The sequence below is a fragment of the Carassius auratus genome, unplaced genomic scaffold, assembly GCF_003368295.1.
Source record: "Carassius auratus strain Wakin unplaced genomic scaffold, ASM336829v1 scaf_tig00216006, whole genome shotgun sequence".
NCBI classification, from domain to species: Eukaryota; Metazoa; Chordata; class Actinopteri; order Cypriniformes; family Cyprinidae; genus Carassius; species Carassius auratus.
In genome coordinates, this window is record NW_020528357.1 from 6,058 (window position 1) to 20,000 (window position 13,943).

At 36.4% G+C, this 13,943-nt stretch overlaps 2 protein-coding genes across 2 annotated transcripts in view; one reads left to right on the forward strand and one right to left on the reverse strand.

Moving 5' to 3' along the window:
* The first annotated feature begins 2,591 nt into the window (after window positions 1-2,591).
* On the forward strand, window positions 2,592-7,830 carry LOC113096623 (choline/ethanolaminephosphotransferase 1-like). The gene is made up of 9 exons (XM_026261995.1): window positions 2,592-2,749; window positions 3,890-4,316; window positions 4,387-4,534; window positions 5,578-5,719; window positions 6,471-6,555; window positions 6,937-7,068; window positions 7,143-7,301; window positions 7,369-7,494; window positions 7,566-7,830. The coding sequence occupies exons 2-9, from the start codon at window positions 3,969-3,971 to the stop codon at window positions 7,683-7,685; spliced, it is 1,260 nt and encodes a 419-aa protein (XP_026117780.1). The 5' UTR covers window positions 2,592-2,749; window positions 3,890-3,968; the 3' UTR covers window positions 7,686-7,830.
* A 1,634-nt stretch (window positions 7,831-9,464) lies between these two features.
* The window catches only part of LOC113096617 (DENN domain-containing protein 2D-like), a 13,622-nt gene continuing 9,143 nt past the window's right edge, over window positions 9,465-13,943 (reverse strand). The window contains exon 13 of the mRNA XM_026261988.1: window positions 9,465-9,784. Coding sequence (XP_026117773.1) covers window positions 9,696-9,784 — 89 coding nt within the window. The 3' untranslated portion in view covers window positions 9,465-9,695. The remainder of the gene's footprint in view (window positions 9,785-13,943) is intronic.

Sequence of the window (13,943 nt, forward strand, 5' to 3'; positions counted from 1 at the left end):
CCAAAACTATACAGTAAAATGCCTTGATAATTAATACAGTGGTAGTCTGGGTCACTCTGAATACATATACATTAAAAGAATGAGCTAACCTATAAAGGAACACTTTATATGAATTTTTGAAAATGGGAAAAAGTCTAAGTGCAACAATGGATTTTGATGTTTTAGGTGAATTTGCTTTTAGTTTTCTCCAAAACTATACAGTAAAATGCCTTGAATATTAATACAGTGATAGTAGGGGTCACTCTGAATACATATACATTAAAAGAATGAGCTAACCTATAAAAGGAACACCTTTTATGAATTTTTGAAAATGGGAATAAGTTTAAGTGCAACAATGGAGATTGATGTTTTGCGGGAATTTGCTTTTAGTTTTCTCCAAAACTATACAGTAAAATGCCTTGAATATTAATACAGTGATAGTAGGGGTCACTCTGAATACATATGACTTGAAAGAATGAGCTAACCTATAAAGGAACACCTTTTATGAATTTTGGAAAATGGGAAAAAGTCTAAGTGCAACAATGGATTTTGATGTTTTGGGTGAATTTGCTTTTAGTTTTCTCCAACACTATACAGTAGAATCCCTTGATAATTAATACAGTGGTAGTCTGGGTCACTCTGAATACATATACATTAAAAGAATGAGCTAACCTATAAAGGAACACTTTATATGAATTTTTGAAAATGGGAATAAGTTTAAGTGCAACAATGGAGATTGATGTTTTGCGGGAATTTGCTTTTAGTTTTCTCCAAAACTATACAGTAAAATGCCTTGAATATTAATACAGTGATAGTAGGGGTCACTCTGAATACATATGACTTGAAAGAATGAGCTAACCTATAAAGGAACCCCTTTTATGAATTTTGGAAAATGGGAAAAAGTCTAAGTGCAACAATGGATTTTGATGTTTTGGGTGAATTTGCTTTTAGTTTTCTCCAAAACTATACAGTAAAATGCCTTGATAATTAATACAGTGGTAGTCTGGGTCACTCTGAATACATATACATTAAAAGAATGAGCTAACCTATAAAGGAACACTTTATATGAATTTTTGAAAATGGGAAAAAGTTTAAGTGCAACAATGGAGATTGATGTTTTGCGGGAATTTGCTTTTAGTTTTCTCCAAAACTATACAGTAAAATGCCTTGAATATTAATACAGTGGTAGTCTGGGTCACTCTGAATACATATACATTAAAAGAATGAGCTAACCTATAAAGGAACACTTTATATGAATTTTTGAAAATGGGAAAAAGTGTAAGTGCAACAATGGACTTTGATGTTTTGGGTGAATTTGCTTTTAGTTTTCTAAAAAAACTATACAGTAAAATGCCTTGATAATTAATACAGTGGTAGTCTGGGTCACTCTGAATACATATACATTAAAAGAATGAGCTAACCTATAAAGGAACACTTTATATGAATTTTGGAAAATGGGAAAAAGTGTAAGTGCAACAATGGATTTTGATGTTTTGGGTGAATTTGCTTTTAGTTTTCTCCAAAACTATACAGTAAAATGCCTTGATAATTAATACAGTGGTAGTCTGGGTCACTCTGAATACATATACATTAAAAGAATGAGCTAACCTATAAAGGAACACTTTATATGAATTTTGGAAAATGGGAAAAAGTTTAAGTGCAACAATGGATTTTGATGTTTTGGGTGAATTTGCTTTTGGTTTTCTCCAAAACTATACAGTAAAATGCCTTGAATATTAATACAGTGGTAGTCAGGATCACTCTGAATACATATGATTTGAAAGAATGAGCTAACCTATAAAGCAACCTTTTTTATGAATGTTGAAAAATGGGACACACTGCAATTTCTCGGATGCATTTTTATTTGGGGTGATTTTGCTTTTAGCTTTCTCCACAACTATACATTAAAATGCTTTGAAAATGAATACAGTGATAGTCAGGGTCATTCTGAATGGATATGATATGAAAGAATGAGCTAACATATAAAGGAATACTTCTTTGTGTAGGAAACTGGGACAGTGCAATTGGTAGAATGCATTAAATATATATATATATATATATATATATATAAATATATATATATATAAATATATGTGTGTATATATATATATATATATAAATATATGTGTGTATATATGTATATACATATATATATATATATATAAATATATGTGTGTGTATATATATATATATATATATATATATATATATATATATATATATATATATATACACATATACACACACATATATATATATATATATATATATATACACACACACTGAAAATCATTAATATTGTAATTTATAATCTCTAATAAACGATTTAAAATGATTTATGTACAACACAAACGTTTATATACAATAATGAGTTAAAATAAGCGAAAGTATAAAGGAAACGTGTGTACGACAGCTTCTTTACATGCATTTTGACTGCTCTCAGCACCCGTACCGTAAGTGCATGATTACACGCGCAAAGGAAAAAAAAGTGCGGCTGGCTTGACCGTGTATTTTCAAAGCGCGGCTGGCTTGACCGCAGTGTATTTAATCACTGTGAACGAGAGAAATCCGATGTGTTATTCGGATTCTGATGTGTTATTCATAAGTGCATCTTTATTTTGATGTGGCGATTTCTGAATTGTTAAGCAAGCTCAAGAATGTTTAATAATGTTTTGTTGCAGCTGTGAGGAAGCAGGAAGTGACGCGCTTGAAGGGCTTTTGTTTGGGGGCGTGGCCTGTAGGCGTCTTCTAACTCATTTTACCTAAACAGGTAAAATGATAAGCTTTGTATGTTTTTTGTTTTCTGTTATAGTGGCATGCGAAAGTTTATGAACCCCTTGCAGAATCTGGATAATTTTAACAAAATAAGAGAGATCATACTAAATGCATGTTATTTTTTATTTAGTACTGAGTAAGATATTGTACATAAATGATGTTTGCATATAGTCCACAAGACAAAAAAAATTGCTGAAATTATTAAAATAAACCCGTTCCCTGTTTCTTAATAAAGTATGTGTTTGGTTCCTCAGATGATCCACTTCTATCTTTCTGTTTTGTGATGGTTGTGCATGAGTCCATTGTTTGTTCTGAACAGTTAAATTAAATTAAATGTATGCATTTAGCAGACGCTTTTATCCAAAGCGACTTACAGTGCATTCAGGCTATTCATTTTTTACCTATCATGTGTTCCTGAAAACTTATGGAATTTGAAGATCAAGGTAAATTGTACTTAATTTGTGTACCGGGAAACATACAAGTATCTTCTGTTGCTTACGAAGGGCAGAACTAAATGGAAAAAAATAATATTTCAACAAAATAAGACAAATTTGGCCATCTTCACAGTGTTCAAAAGTTTTCACCCCCCAGCTCTTAACGCATCTTGTTTCCTTCTGGAGCATCAGTGAATGTTTGAATCTTTTTAAATAGTTGTGTTTGAGTCCCTCAATTGTCCTTAGTGTGAAAAGATGGATCTCAAAATCATACAGTCACTGCTGGAAAGGGTTCAAATATGCAAAGATACTGGAAAACTGAAGAATCTGCAGGACCTTAAACATTTTTCTGAAGAATGCTGCTCAGTTTAACTGTTCAGAACAAACAAGGGACTCATGCACAACCATCACAAAACAGAAAGACAGTCGAGGATCATCAGGTAACAGAACACAGTACTAAGAACCAAGGGTTCACAAACTTTTGAACGGCGTTATTTTAATAATCTCAGCTAGTCTTGTGAACTATATGCAAACATCTATTATGTAAAATATCTTACTCAGGACAGTGCTAAATAAAAAATAACATGCATTTAGTATGATCTCTCTTATTTTGTTAAAATTATTCTCATTTTCACAGATTCCGCAACGGGTTCCCAAACTTTCGCATAGCACTGTATAAATTGACTTGTTCTTGTTTGAAGGTGTCCATCCTGCTGTGGCTCTGTGGGTGCGGAGTGGGCGGAGTCAGGCTCGGACTCGGGCTGTGATTGGCTGAGGGTGATGAGTGGGTTGACGGGGGCTCACTGGCGGCGAGGGGGCGGGGTTGTGGTGCGCGAGCGGGGGCGGGGCATGGACTCTTCATGCTGGTTGGCCCCCGGGGCCCTGCGGCGTCTGTTCGAGCTGCCGGCACCCGTTCTGTCGCGGCACCAGCTGAAGCGTCTGGAGGAGCACCGCTACAACAGCTCGGGCCGCTCGCTGCTCGAACCCGTCATGCAGCGCTACTGGGAGTGGCTGGTGCACAGGATGCCGCCCTGGATCGCGCCCAACCTCATCACCATCGTCGGTTTAGCGACGAACATCTTCACCACGCTGGTGCTGGTGTATTACTGCCCGACCGCCACCGAACAGGTACCACACACTCGTACTGCCATAAAAACGTGTATTTGTATGATAACCTCATTTATCGTCGTGTGTTTAGGCTCCTCTCTGGGCGTATCTGCTGTGCGCGGTGGGGCTGTTCATCTATCAGTCACTGGACGCCATCGATGGGAAACAAGCGCGGCGCACTAACAGCAGTTCACCACTGGGGGAGCTGTTCGACCACGGCTGTGATTCGCTCTCCACAGGTGAGCCTCGCACACTTTTAAGTGCTGTTCGCGCAGGATGCACTATTGCGTGGTATTATGTTTAATTATAATGTATATTAATATAATGCCTATTATACATATGAAATGCTACATATACATGTAAAATGTATGTATTTTTTCAATATAATTGTCAAAATAAATTGAATTTTGATTGTAATGTATAAAATTTTTATGCAAATGATATACGTACATTTAAATGTTTTTCAGTATTACATAACATAAATCATAAAGTATGTAAATAAATTATTTATTGTATCATAATAAAGAATATATTAATAGCAAATTACATAATGTAATTGTTTATTATTATTATTGCTTATTTATTGTGTAAATTCTATATAATGTACATAAAAATAAATAAGTGTATTTATAGTTAATTACATTGTTAATTATAATGTATGTCCATAAATTATATATATATTCAATGATAAAATAATGTATTAATAAAAAATAAAAAAGTCTGTCTCTCTCTGTATAATATGTAAATTGTATATAAAAAATAAATGTATAATTCATTTATAATGTATAAATTCTATATGATGTGCATAAATTATAATATAAAAAACACACTAATTAGGGTTGGGCTAATATTATATCATTTAAAATAGAATTTATTTAACATTTATTAAATAATTAATTGTACGTTGCATAATGTAACTTGTTCATTTAAAAACTATATTCCTAAAATCTATATGTAAAATGTAACAGCTCTACATAATGTACATATATTCTATTTCCCATTTGCTTGGAATAATATTTTTTTTATTCTTGTTATATTTGCACAATTTGTAATTTAAAAAAAAATGAATGATGCATAATGTGAATTATATACTCTGTGCACATTTTAAATGTTCGTTTGTATTTGTAATACAAAGTGGTAGAACGTTGCATCAGTAGTGCAGAAGGTCATGGGTTCAATTCCCAGGGAGCACACACACTGAACTGTGGGATGAAGCTTGTTTCTCATTCAGTGTGTAGCTGTCATGATCATCTCAGTGTGTGTGTGTGTGTGTGTGTGTCAGTGTTTGTGGTTCTGGGCACCAGTATCTCCGTGCAGCTGGGCTCTCACCCCGACTGGATGTTCTTCTGCTGTTTCTCCGGTATGTTCATGTTTTACTGCGCTCACTGGCAGACCTACGTCTCCGGCACGCTGCGCTTCGGCATGTGAGTATACAACACTTCCAATCCATTGCTCATCTCCTCATTAGACGCATCTTTACGGATTATGATTATAATCAGAGTTTTTGATTTGTTTTATTTTGTTAAGTACTAACTTAAAGTTTTCTATATTTCTATATTTGTTATGTCTGTGAGGCAAGTATTCACCGAGTTTCGGTTCATTTTTGTGAAACGCTCCTATTCAGACGGAAGAAAGCGCATCATGTTTGTTCTCTTTATTTTATAAAAGCACAACGTTTTGTTGATATTGATCAAATTAGACCCTTTACAGTTACGAATGATTAATTACTCTTACCTTATGAGCAAAAATTACGGTGTATTCACTGAAAAACATGCTAGTGATCACAAGCTATTGGATATAGCGCACATTTATCTAGGTTTAACGTTTAAACTTTGTTATATGCCTGAACTGGTTTGGTATACTGTATCTATAGACTTTATTTTAGGCGATTCGTAATGATTTGAGAAGACTAAAGTGATCAAACATAAATGATCAGCTATTGTCTGCCGCTTGGTCATTACTTTAAAAAGCAGAAACTTATATTTAATGAACAAAAAATCCAAATGTTTTTCAAAAATTAAACTTAATATGATCACTTTCCAAAACGAAACTATTTTTAATAGCTGAAACAGTAGTATAAGCTGTTTTTGGGGAAAGGTCGGGCTCGGGCCGTGTGTGTGTGCGCGTGTGTGTGTGTGTGTTGTCTAACACTCATCTCTCCTCTGCTCTGCTCAGTATTGATGTGACAGAAGTGCAGATCTTCATTATTGTGCTGTATCTGCTGGCTGCTGCGGGCGGAGCGGCTTTCTGGCAGTCTCCGGTAATCCACTTATTAATAACCAGTGTGTTCATCACAGATAATCATCATGCATTCTGTCTTTCAAATGATGTGCATTTTAAAATAAATATAAATATTTACATATATAAAGTAGTTTTGTGTATAGTTTATTTGCATTTATTTAAATACTTTAATATAATGTAATACTTTGTAGTGTAATTTGTATAATTTAATAGTAATGAATTAATTGCATAATATGTAACGTACATATATTATATATTTAATATGGTAAAAATACTTTATAAATGATACATCATGTAAATTACACAAACAAAATATTAATGTTTAATTTATTAATAAATTAAGTATGTTGTTACATGTGTTTGAATGCAACCGTTTCTCCATCTCGCTCACATTCCACAGATTCCTGTGATAAACATCCAAATGAAGATCGTTCCAGCGCTGTGCACGTTAGCGGCGGTGGTGTTCTCCTGCAGCGGTTACTTCAGGGTCATATTCACAGGCGGAGTGGGGAAGAACGGGTCCACTATAGCGGTACAGACCTCAGCTCTGCTTCACTAGATTACAGCATACACCGTCTCTCTCAACTCTGTGTGTGTGTGTTTCAGGGCACCAGTGTGTTATCGCCCGTCCTGCACATCGGCTCAGTTATCGTCCTCGCCGTGATGATTTATAAGAAATCAGCCGTGCAGCTGTTTCAGAAACACCCCTGTCTCTACATCCTGGCCTTCGGCTTCGTTTCGGCTAAAATCACTAATAAACTAGTGGTGAGTAGAAGACGCCGGAAGAAGAACGCCTTGGTTTGTCTCGTCTGAGCCGTGTGTGTCTCGTCAGGTGGCTCACATGACCAAGAGTGAGATGCATCTTCAGGACGTGGTGTTTCTGGGCCCCGGCCTGCTGTTCCTGGATCAGTACTTCAACAGCTTCATCGACGAGTATCTGGTGCTGTGGATCGCTCTGGTGAGATCTCGTCCGCTCAGATTCACGCTCCACTCGCCTGATTCAGGCTTTAACTGTGTTTCACTGCTCAGGTTCTGTCTCTGTTCGATCTGGTGCGCTACTGCGTGAGCGTCTGCAACGAGATCGCATCCCACCTGCACATCTGCGTCTTCAGGATCAAGCCTCAGAGTCCAGTGGGTGCCGTCGAGTGACCGCTCATACGCTCCTGAACCACAAGAGCCTGACTAATACAAGGATAGTCAGGAACAAATTCAGCATATTTGGAGAAATGTAGCATTGCATCAGTGTCTCGGCAATAGATGTGAATGGGTGCCGTCAGAATGAGAGACTCATGAAAAACATCCACAGCACTCCAGTCCGTCAGTTAACATCTGGAGAAGACAGAAGATGTGTTTTGATCTGTGCAGATTTCTCGCCTGATTCAGACCAGAACACTTTTTCACTGAAACAAGTGTTTTTATGGATTATAAACGTCTTAATGCTGGATGTGTTTCATCTTTTGTCTTCTCCAGATGTTAACTGACGGACTGGAGTGCTGTGGATGTTTATATCGGACTCTCATTCTGACGGCACCCATTCACATCCATTGCTGAGACGCTGATGCAATGCTACATTTCTACAAACCTGATGAAGAAACAAACTCATCCTGCTCTGGGATGGGATTAAATAGTTTGTTCCGAACGAATGAATAAATTAACAAACGAACTTCCGAAAGGTCACTTTTCTTTAGGTCATGATTTTAAGATGTTTCTTGCTCTGCAGTATACCCATGATGCATTGGGGCCGTCGGGGTCTGTATTTATCGTTTTAGTGACTCGTTCTCATGATTAAATTGGTTAAGCGAGTGCGATCAATGATTCGGTGGCTGCTAAGAATGATTTTCCCGTTTACGGGTTACGTACATTGATTAGTTTTGTGTGTTTTTAGCTCCATCTTTGTGAAATAATCAGGCTGTAATTCACTGGTTTACAGACCGAAAGCACTTGGTTTATCGGTTTATCGTCTCCTGGATTAAATAGCGTTGCGATCTAAATTGTGGTGTTTCACGCCGTGCCTGCGAGAAATGTCTTATTTCCTTTGATTTAGAGCCGCATTCGGTTTTACTTCGCTATGTCTGAAATGTTCGGACGTTAAAACTCAGAAATGCCAAGAATCTGTATTTTCCCACGAAGTTTTTCGGTCTCGCTCATTAGTGTCGAGTTTCAATCAGAGTTTGAACAATTGCCTTAAACAAAAGTTTGGACATCTGCATGCTGTTCTGCTCATTCTCCTTATTTCTAAACGTTCCTCTCAGGAGATTCACATGAGGTGAAAATAAATAAACACCGATGTAATAAACTCAATAATAAGCTCAATGCTGCCACCCAGAAAACAAGACGAGATGACTTTTGAGAAGATTGTGCAATTGATGCTCTTGATTTGATTGTTTGCCAATGATTAATAAGTAATGTGTTCATCACATCCAGTATGAAAGATATTATTAAATGTGTGGTGTTCTTCTTCTCTTGCAGTATGAACCGTTGTGTGTTCACATTTATTGATCGTAAGCTTGTTGCCAAATCCTTCCACTTTAACGAGAGACAAAATCTCGCAGATGGAAACGTCCGATGATATCTTTGTTTTTTTCGCAGTCAGTCAATGTTTCTGACTCATAACGAACTCGGTTGGTTTGATTGTAACATTGCTCTGATTTTTAAATAAAAGCACCTGTAAAATAAAGATCGCTATATTTATGATAACAGCTGTTTTTTGTTTCGTTCTTAACGACTTAAAAGTTACGCTTCATTAAAAGTGTAAATAGTATATGAATAAGCTATAAACTTACAAAAATACAGTGTAAGGGAATAGAATCTACACAGAAAAGGAAGAGCGGGATGATCTGAGCCTGTGGGTAAGTTGAGCCACACCTTGTTGCTAGGCAACATTACCAAGAATGGGTCACGTGACCACAAATAATACATTTTAAATTATTTAAATTAAATGTTTATTGTACTGATTATGACGAGTACATCGATGCGACTCATCACTAACAAAAATGAAAAATATAAAAACACTGTATACATATATAACAACAGTAAAACAAGTTTATTGGCTCACTTTGCTGATTGTTAAAATACAAATAAACAGCATTAAATATTGACCGCAGGTCTGAAGTGTCTGTTGGAAAGTTTGAGAGGGCGTAACACTGAAGACACTCGCTCTTACACCACGACTCCTCGCACCCAGCCGGCCTTCATCTTCTCACTCCTCTTCCTCTCCTGATACTCGGACACCTTCCTGTGGAAGAACGCTACAGAAGAACAAGAGTGTGATCACGACCACAGATAGTGAGGAAGAAATCTCATGCACTCATTTCGCAGTATATAAAGCACTTGATTGATGATAACGAGTTTTCCTGAGCATGCAGAATGCTTCAGTGAAGGGAAACGTTATTATGCTCACTTCACCACTGTGAAGTTTTGGTTTTTGTCATAAAAATGCATTGTGAAAAATATAATTTTTTTAATAAATTGCATTTGTTCTCGCAATTCAGACTTTTTTTTTTGCATAATTCTGAGTTTACTTGCTGTTCTTTTTTTTTTTGTTGGATAAAACACAAAAAAAGGTAATTACGACTTTAAAATTCTGATTTTTTTTTTCTCACTATTGCAACTTTTCTTCGAATTGCGACTGTAAAAAATTAGCAATCACCATTATTTTGAATCCCATGGCAGAAACAGGCTTCTTTAAGTGTCTGTTTTATTTCATAGATTGAAAACAGCTTTGAAATTACGCAAACTGATGATAAAAAAGCTGTTCTAAAACGCAATTAGTCTCAAGTATTAAAATAAACATCCCAACTAAAAAAAATATGTTCTACGAATGCTTTCTGAGTTTTCCAAGTTAGCAAACAGTTAAAAAAATATACAGTTTTATTAAGAAGTTGTTTTTTTTTTTGTTAATGTTATGGCAACATTATCTTCAGTGTGGATGGTAATGCAAGTTACGTATTCAGATTACTTTTTTCAAGTAACGAGTAAAGTAACGCATTACTTCATAATTAATAAGAGTTTACCTGAATAGTTAATCAAAAAAGTACTGCAAGTTACTTTTTTCCCCAATTTATTCCCAGACAGCAAGCAGTTTTGGCCCAGAACTGGCCCACGTGAAATCCATGCGGGCCAGATCTGGGCCAAAACTGCTTGCTGTCTGGGTTGATTGACGGCTCTCCCGCCCCATGTTGAGAGAAATCAGATGTTACTGTAGTGCAGGGGTGGTTCTAGGGTGAGTGGAGATCCGGGGCTTAGCCCAGAAAAATCCATATATGTGACTTTTTATTTTAATAAATCAGAAAGATATACCTTATTTAAAATATACAAAAACAATAAAAACAAAAACAAATTTAAAACATTTTATTTAAAGTATTGAGGAAAATACATTTGCTTTTTGCAAACAAAAATTAAGAATTGCAAAACAAATGAAACAGCGCGAAAGCAATGATTTTGCAATACATATTTTCCCATGGTCATATCGATTAATTTATTTGCAACGCTGCTTTTATTTTGCGTGTCAGTCTAGTTTGAGTCTAGTCTAGTCTAGTCCATTTTTCCTTTGCGCTTCACTTTTCTGCACGTCTCTCTTTGTGGCACCGATTTTTGACGTGGGGGCGGAGTCAATGGACGGGGGCGCGTACAACATGCCTCAATGGAAGTGACGTCATCGGCCCTAGACGCAGCTCACTGATCAAGGTCCTTTCATGATGAGCAGAGACTTTCGACTGGATCGTTTATTTTTATTCAGTAGCATTAAAACATTCATTTTTTGTTTTATTTACTTTATTAACATGTATGTGTATTAGCAGCGTTTGCTCAAGTTAAAGAAGTTGTTAACATGAACATCTGCTGTTTATTTCTCTCAATGTGCACACTTTTATAGCATTATGTGTATTGGGATCGCAAACCATTTGAGTCAGTTCGGGAGTTCGTAGCGGGATCGCGAATCATTTGAGTCAATTTGGGGATCGCGAATCAGTTGAATAAGTTCGGGAGTGCGTAGCGGGATCGCGAATCATTTGAGTCATCTGACTCTAGTTTGGGATTTGGAGTGGGATCGCGAATCATTTGAGTCAGTTCGGGAGTTCGTAGCGGGATCGCGAATCATTTGAGTCAATTTGGGGATCGCGAATCAGTTGAATAAGTTCGGGAGTTCGTAGCGGGATCGCGAATCATTTGAGTCAATTTGGGGATCGCGAATCAGTTGAATAAGTTCGGGAGTTCGTAGCGGGATCGCGAATCATTTGAGTCAGTTTGGGGATCGCAAATTATTTGAAACGGTTCGGGAGTTCGTAGCGGGATCGCGAATCATTTGAGTCATCTGACTCCAGTTTGGGAGTTGGAGCGGGATCGCGAATCATTTGAGTCATTTTGAGGATCACGAATCATTTGAATCAGTTCGGGAGTTCGTAGCGGGATCGCGAATCATTTGAGTCATTTTGAGGATCACGAATCATTTGAGTCAGTTTGAGGATCGCGAATCATTTGAATCAGTTCGGGAGTTCATAGCGGGATTGCGAATCATTTGAGTCAGTTTGGGTTCGTAAATCATAGCTGTATATGGATAGGCATTTGTAACTAATTTAGTAGCTAGTTATAATTACATTTTCCACGCTTGTTTAGGTGTGAAATGTGAACTCGTATTTTTTGTTTTAATGATGTGCCTTTTAACAGTATCAAGTATATTCAAAAACTAAACAAATCATGCCTAAAAGTGCATGCATCTAGGCTAATATAAAGTTACATGATGAAGTCATACTAGTGCGCGTGTGCATTTTGAGTGTGTTCTTTCACTGCATTATTCAGTGTATTCAAAAACATTTATGAATGCATGTGAATGATCACAAAATTCAAGATATGAACCCTTTGTGCCAAAAGGGTTCTTTCTTGTCATTATAGAACCTTTTTAGCATGAAAGGTTCTTTGGATTTGAGTAAAGAACCCTATGGTTCTATATAGAACCCCAATGATCCCTTCTAACAGTTTGTTGTCATAAGCAGGGTTGGTTCTAGGGTAAGTGGAGATCCATGTATGTGACTTTTTATTTTAATAAATCAGAAAGATTTACCTAGTTTAAAATATACAAAAACAATAAAAACAAATTTAAAACATTTTATTTAAAGTTTATCCCTTGTATCCTGACACATTTTTGTCTCCGTTTTATTTTATTTTCCAATCAAGCCTGACTGGCTACACTCGTCCTGGTAGAACAGGGATAAGAAGCAAAGCAGTGCACTGACATACTCTTACTCTATAAAGATATACCGGTCAAAGGACTTTATCTCTGTGTTTAAAGCCAAGTATAATTATAAACGCAGGGCTCTATACACTTATATTTTTGAAGGAGGACTTACACAGCACTTACAAATTGCATAATCATAAGAAGGTTAATGTATCAAATATACAATTTGGAATAGGCTACAGAAATATGAAATTATGAAAAAAAAATTAGAATGGTACTTTGCCACTAGGTGGCGGCATGCCACTGCCTTAATGAGTGAGTCGGTCAGTCATTTAATCAATGGATTCGTTAGAAACGGATGATTCATTCAGAAAAAAAAGTGTGTGTGTGTGTGTGTGTGTGTGTCCCCTACAGACTGTGCTGCGCAACCGTTAACTGTTCGATGTTCAAAATGTGACGTTAAATCAGACACAATTTAAAACCGAAAAATAAATATAAAAGTTACAGATACCTGAAGTAAGCTGTTGTATCTTGGCATTCAAGTGTTTTGGCTGGGGGGGGTTTACTTCCTTTTTTAAGAAGAAGAAGATTAATTTTGAAATATCCATTTTAATTTTCGAATAAATTGATCTAGTAAAATACTACACGCCAACAAACCGCCTGCCTCCAAAAGATCTCACTTCATTGGCTGGATCATACAGACGCTCATCGATGGTTGGTCAGTTTACCTGTCAGTCAGAAGCACTAGACTCAGTGGGCGGTTTTCGTCGGATGTGAATGACAACGCGTAACTTACTTGGGTAAATTTACAGACACTGTGGACTTGAGTCGAGAGATATTTATTTATTTATTTAAATTCTAATATAAATTACTTTATTGGGCATGAAAACTCATTGATGACATGGTGGTAATAAAAACATTCGGGGCTTTACTGAAAACATTCGGGGCTCCAGCCCCCTTAGCCCACCCCTACCGCCGCCCCTGCTGTAGTTCTAAAATAAATATGAATATGCATTAATTCCTCTCACTCAGCAAAAAAAAAAAAAACACAAACACACACACTATGATTCAGTATTCCTTAAAATGAATGCATATATAATAATGCATCTCGGAATATGACGCAAACCTGCAATAATTATATGTTAAACCACACAAATATCCTTTATGTTTTTATTCCCATTCTATGAACCAATGTCTTTGCTGCAGACCTTCGATGATCCAGTTCAAAGGTACAT

Bases quoted from the DNA above. Each gene is read 5' to 3' on its own strand.
- LOC113096623 (XM_026261995.1), top strand. From the start codon at position 3,969: ATGAGTGGGTTGACGGGGGCTCACTGGCGGCGAGGGGGCGGGGTTGTG. The intron at 4,317-4,386 runs GTACCACACACT...TCGTGTGTTTAG, and splicing joins GCCCGACCGCCACCGAACAG to GCTCCTCTCTGGGCGTATCT. The intron at 7,495-7,565 runs GTGAGATCTCGT...TTCACTGCTCAG, and splicing joins TGGTGCTGTGGATCGCTCTG to GTTCTGTCTCTGTTCGATCT.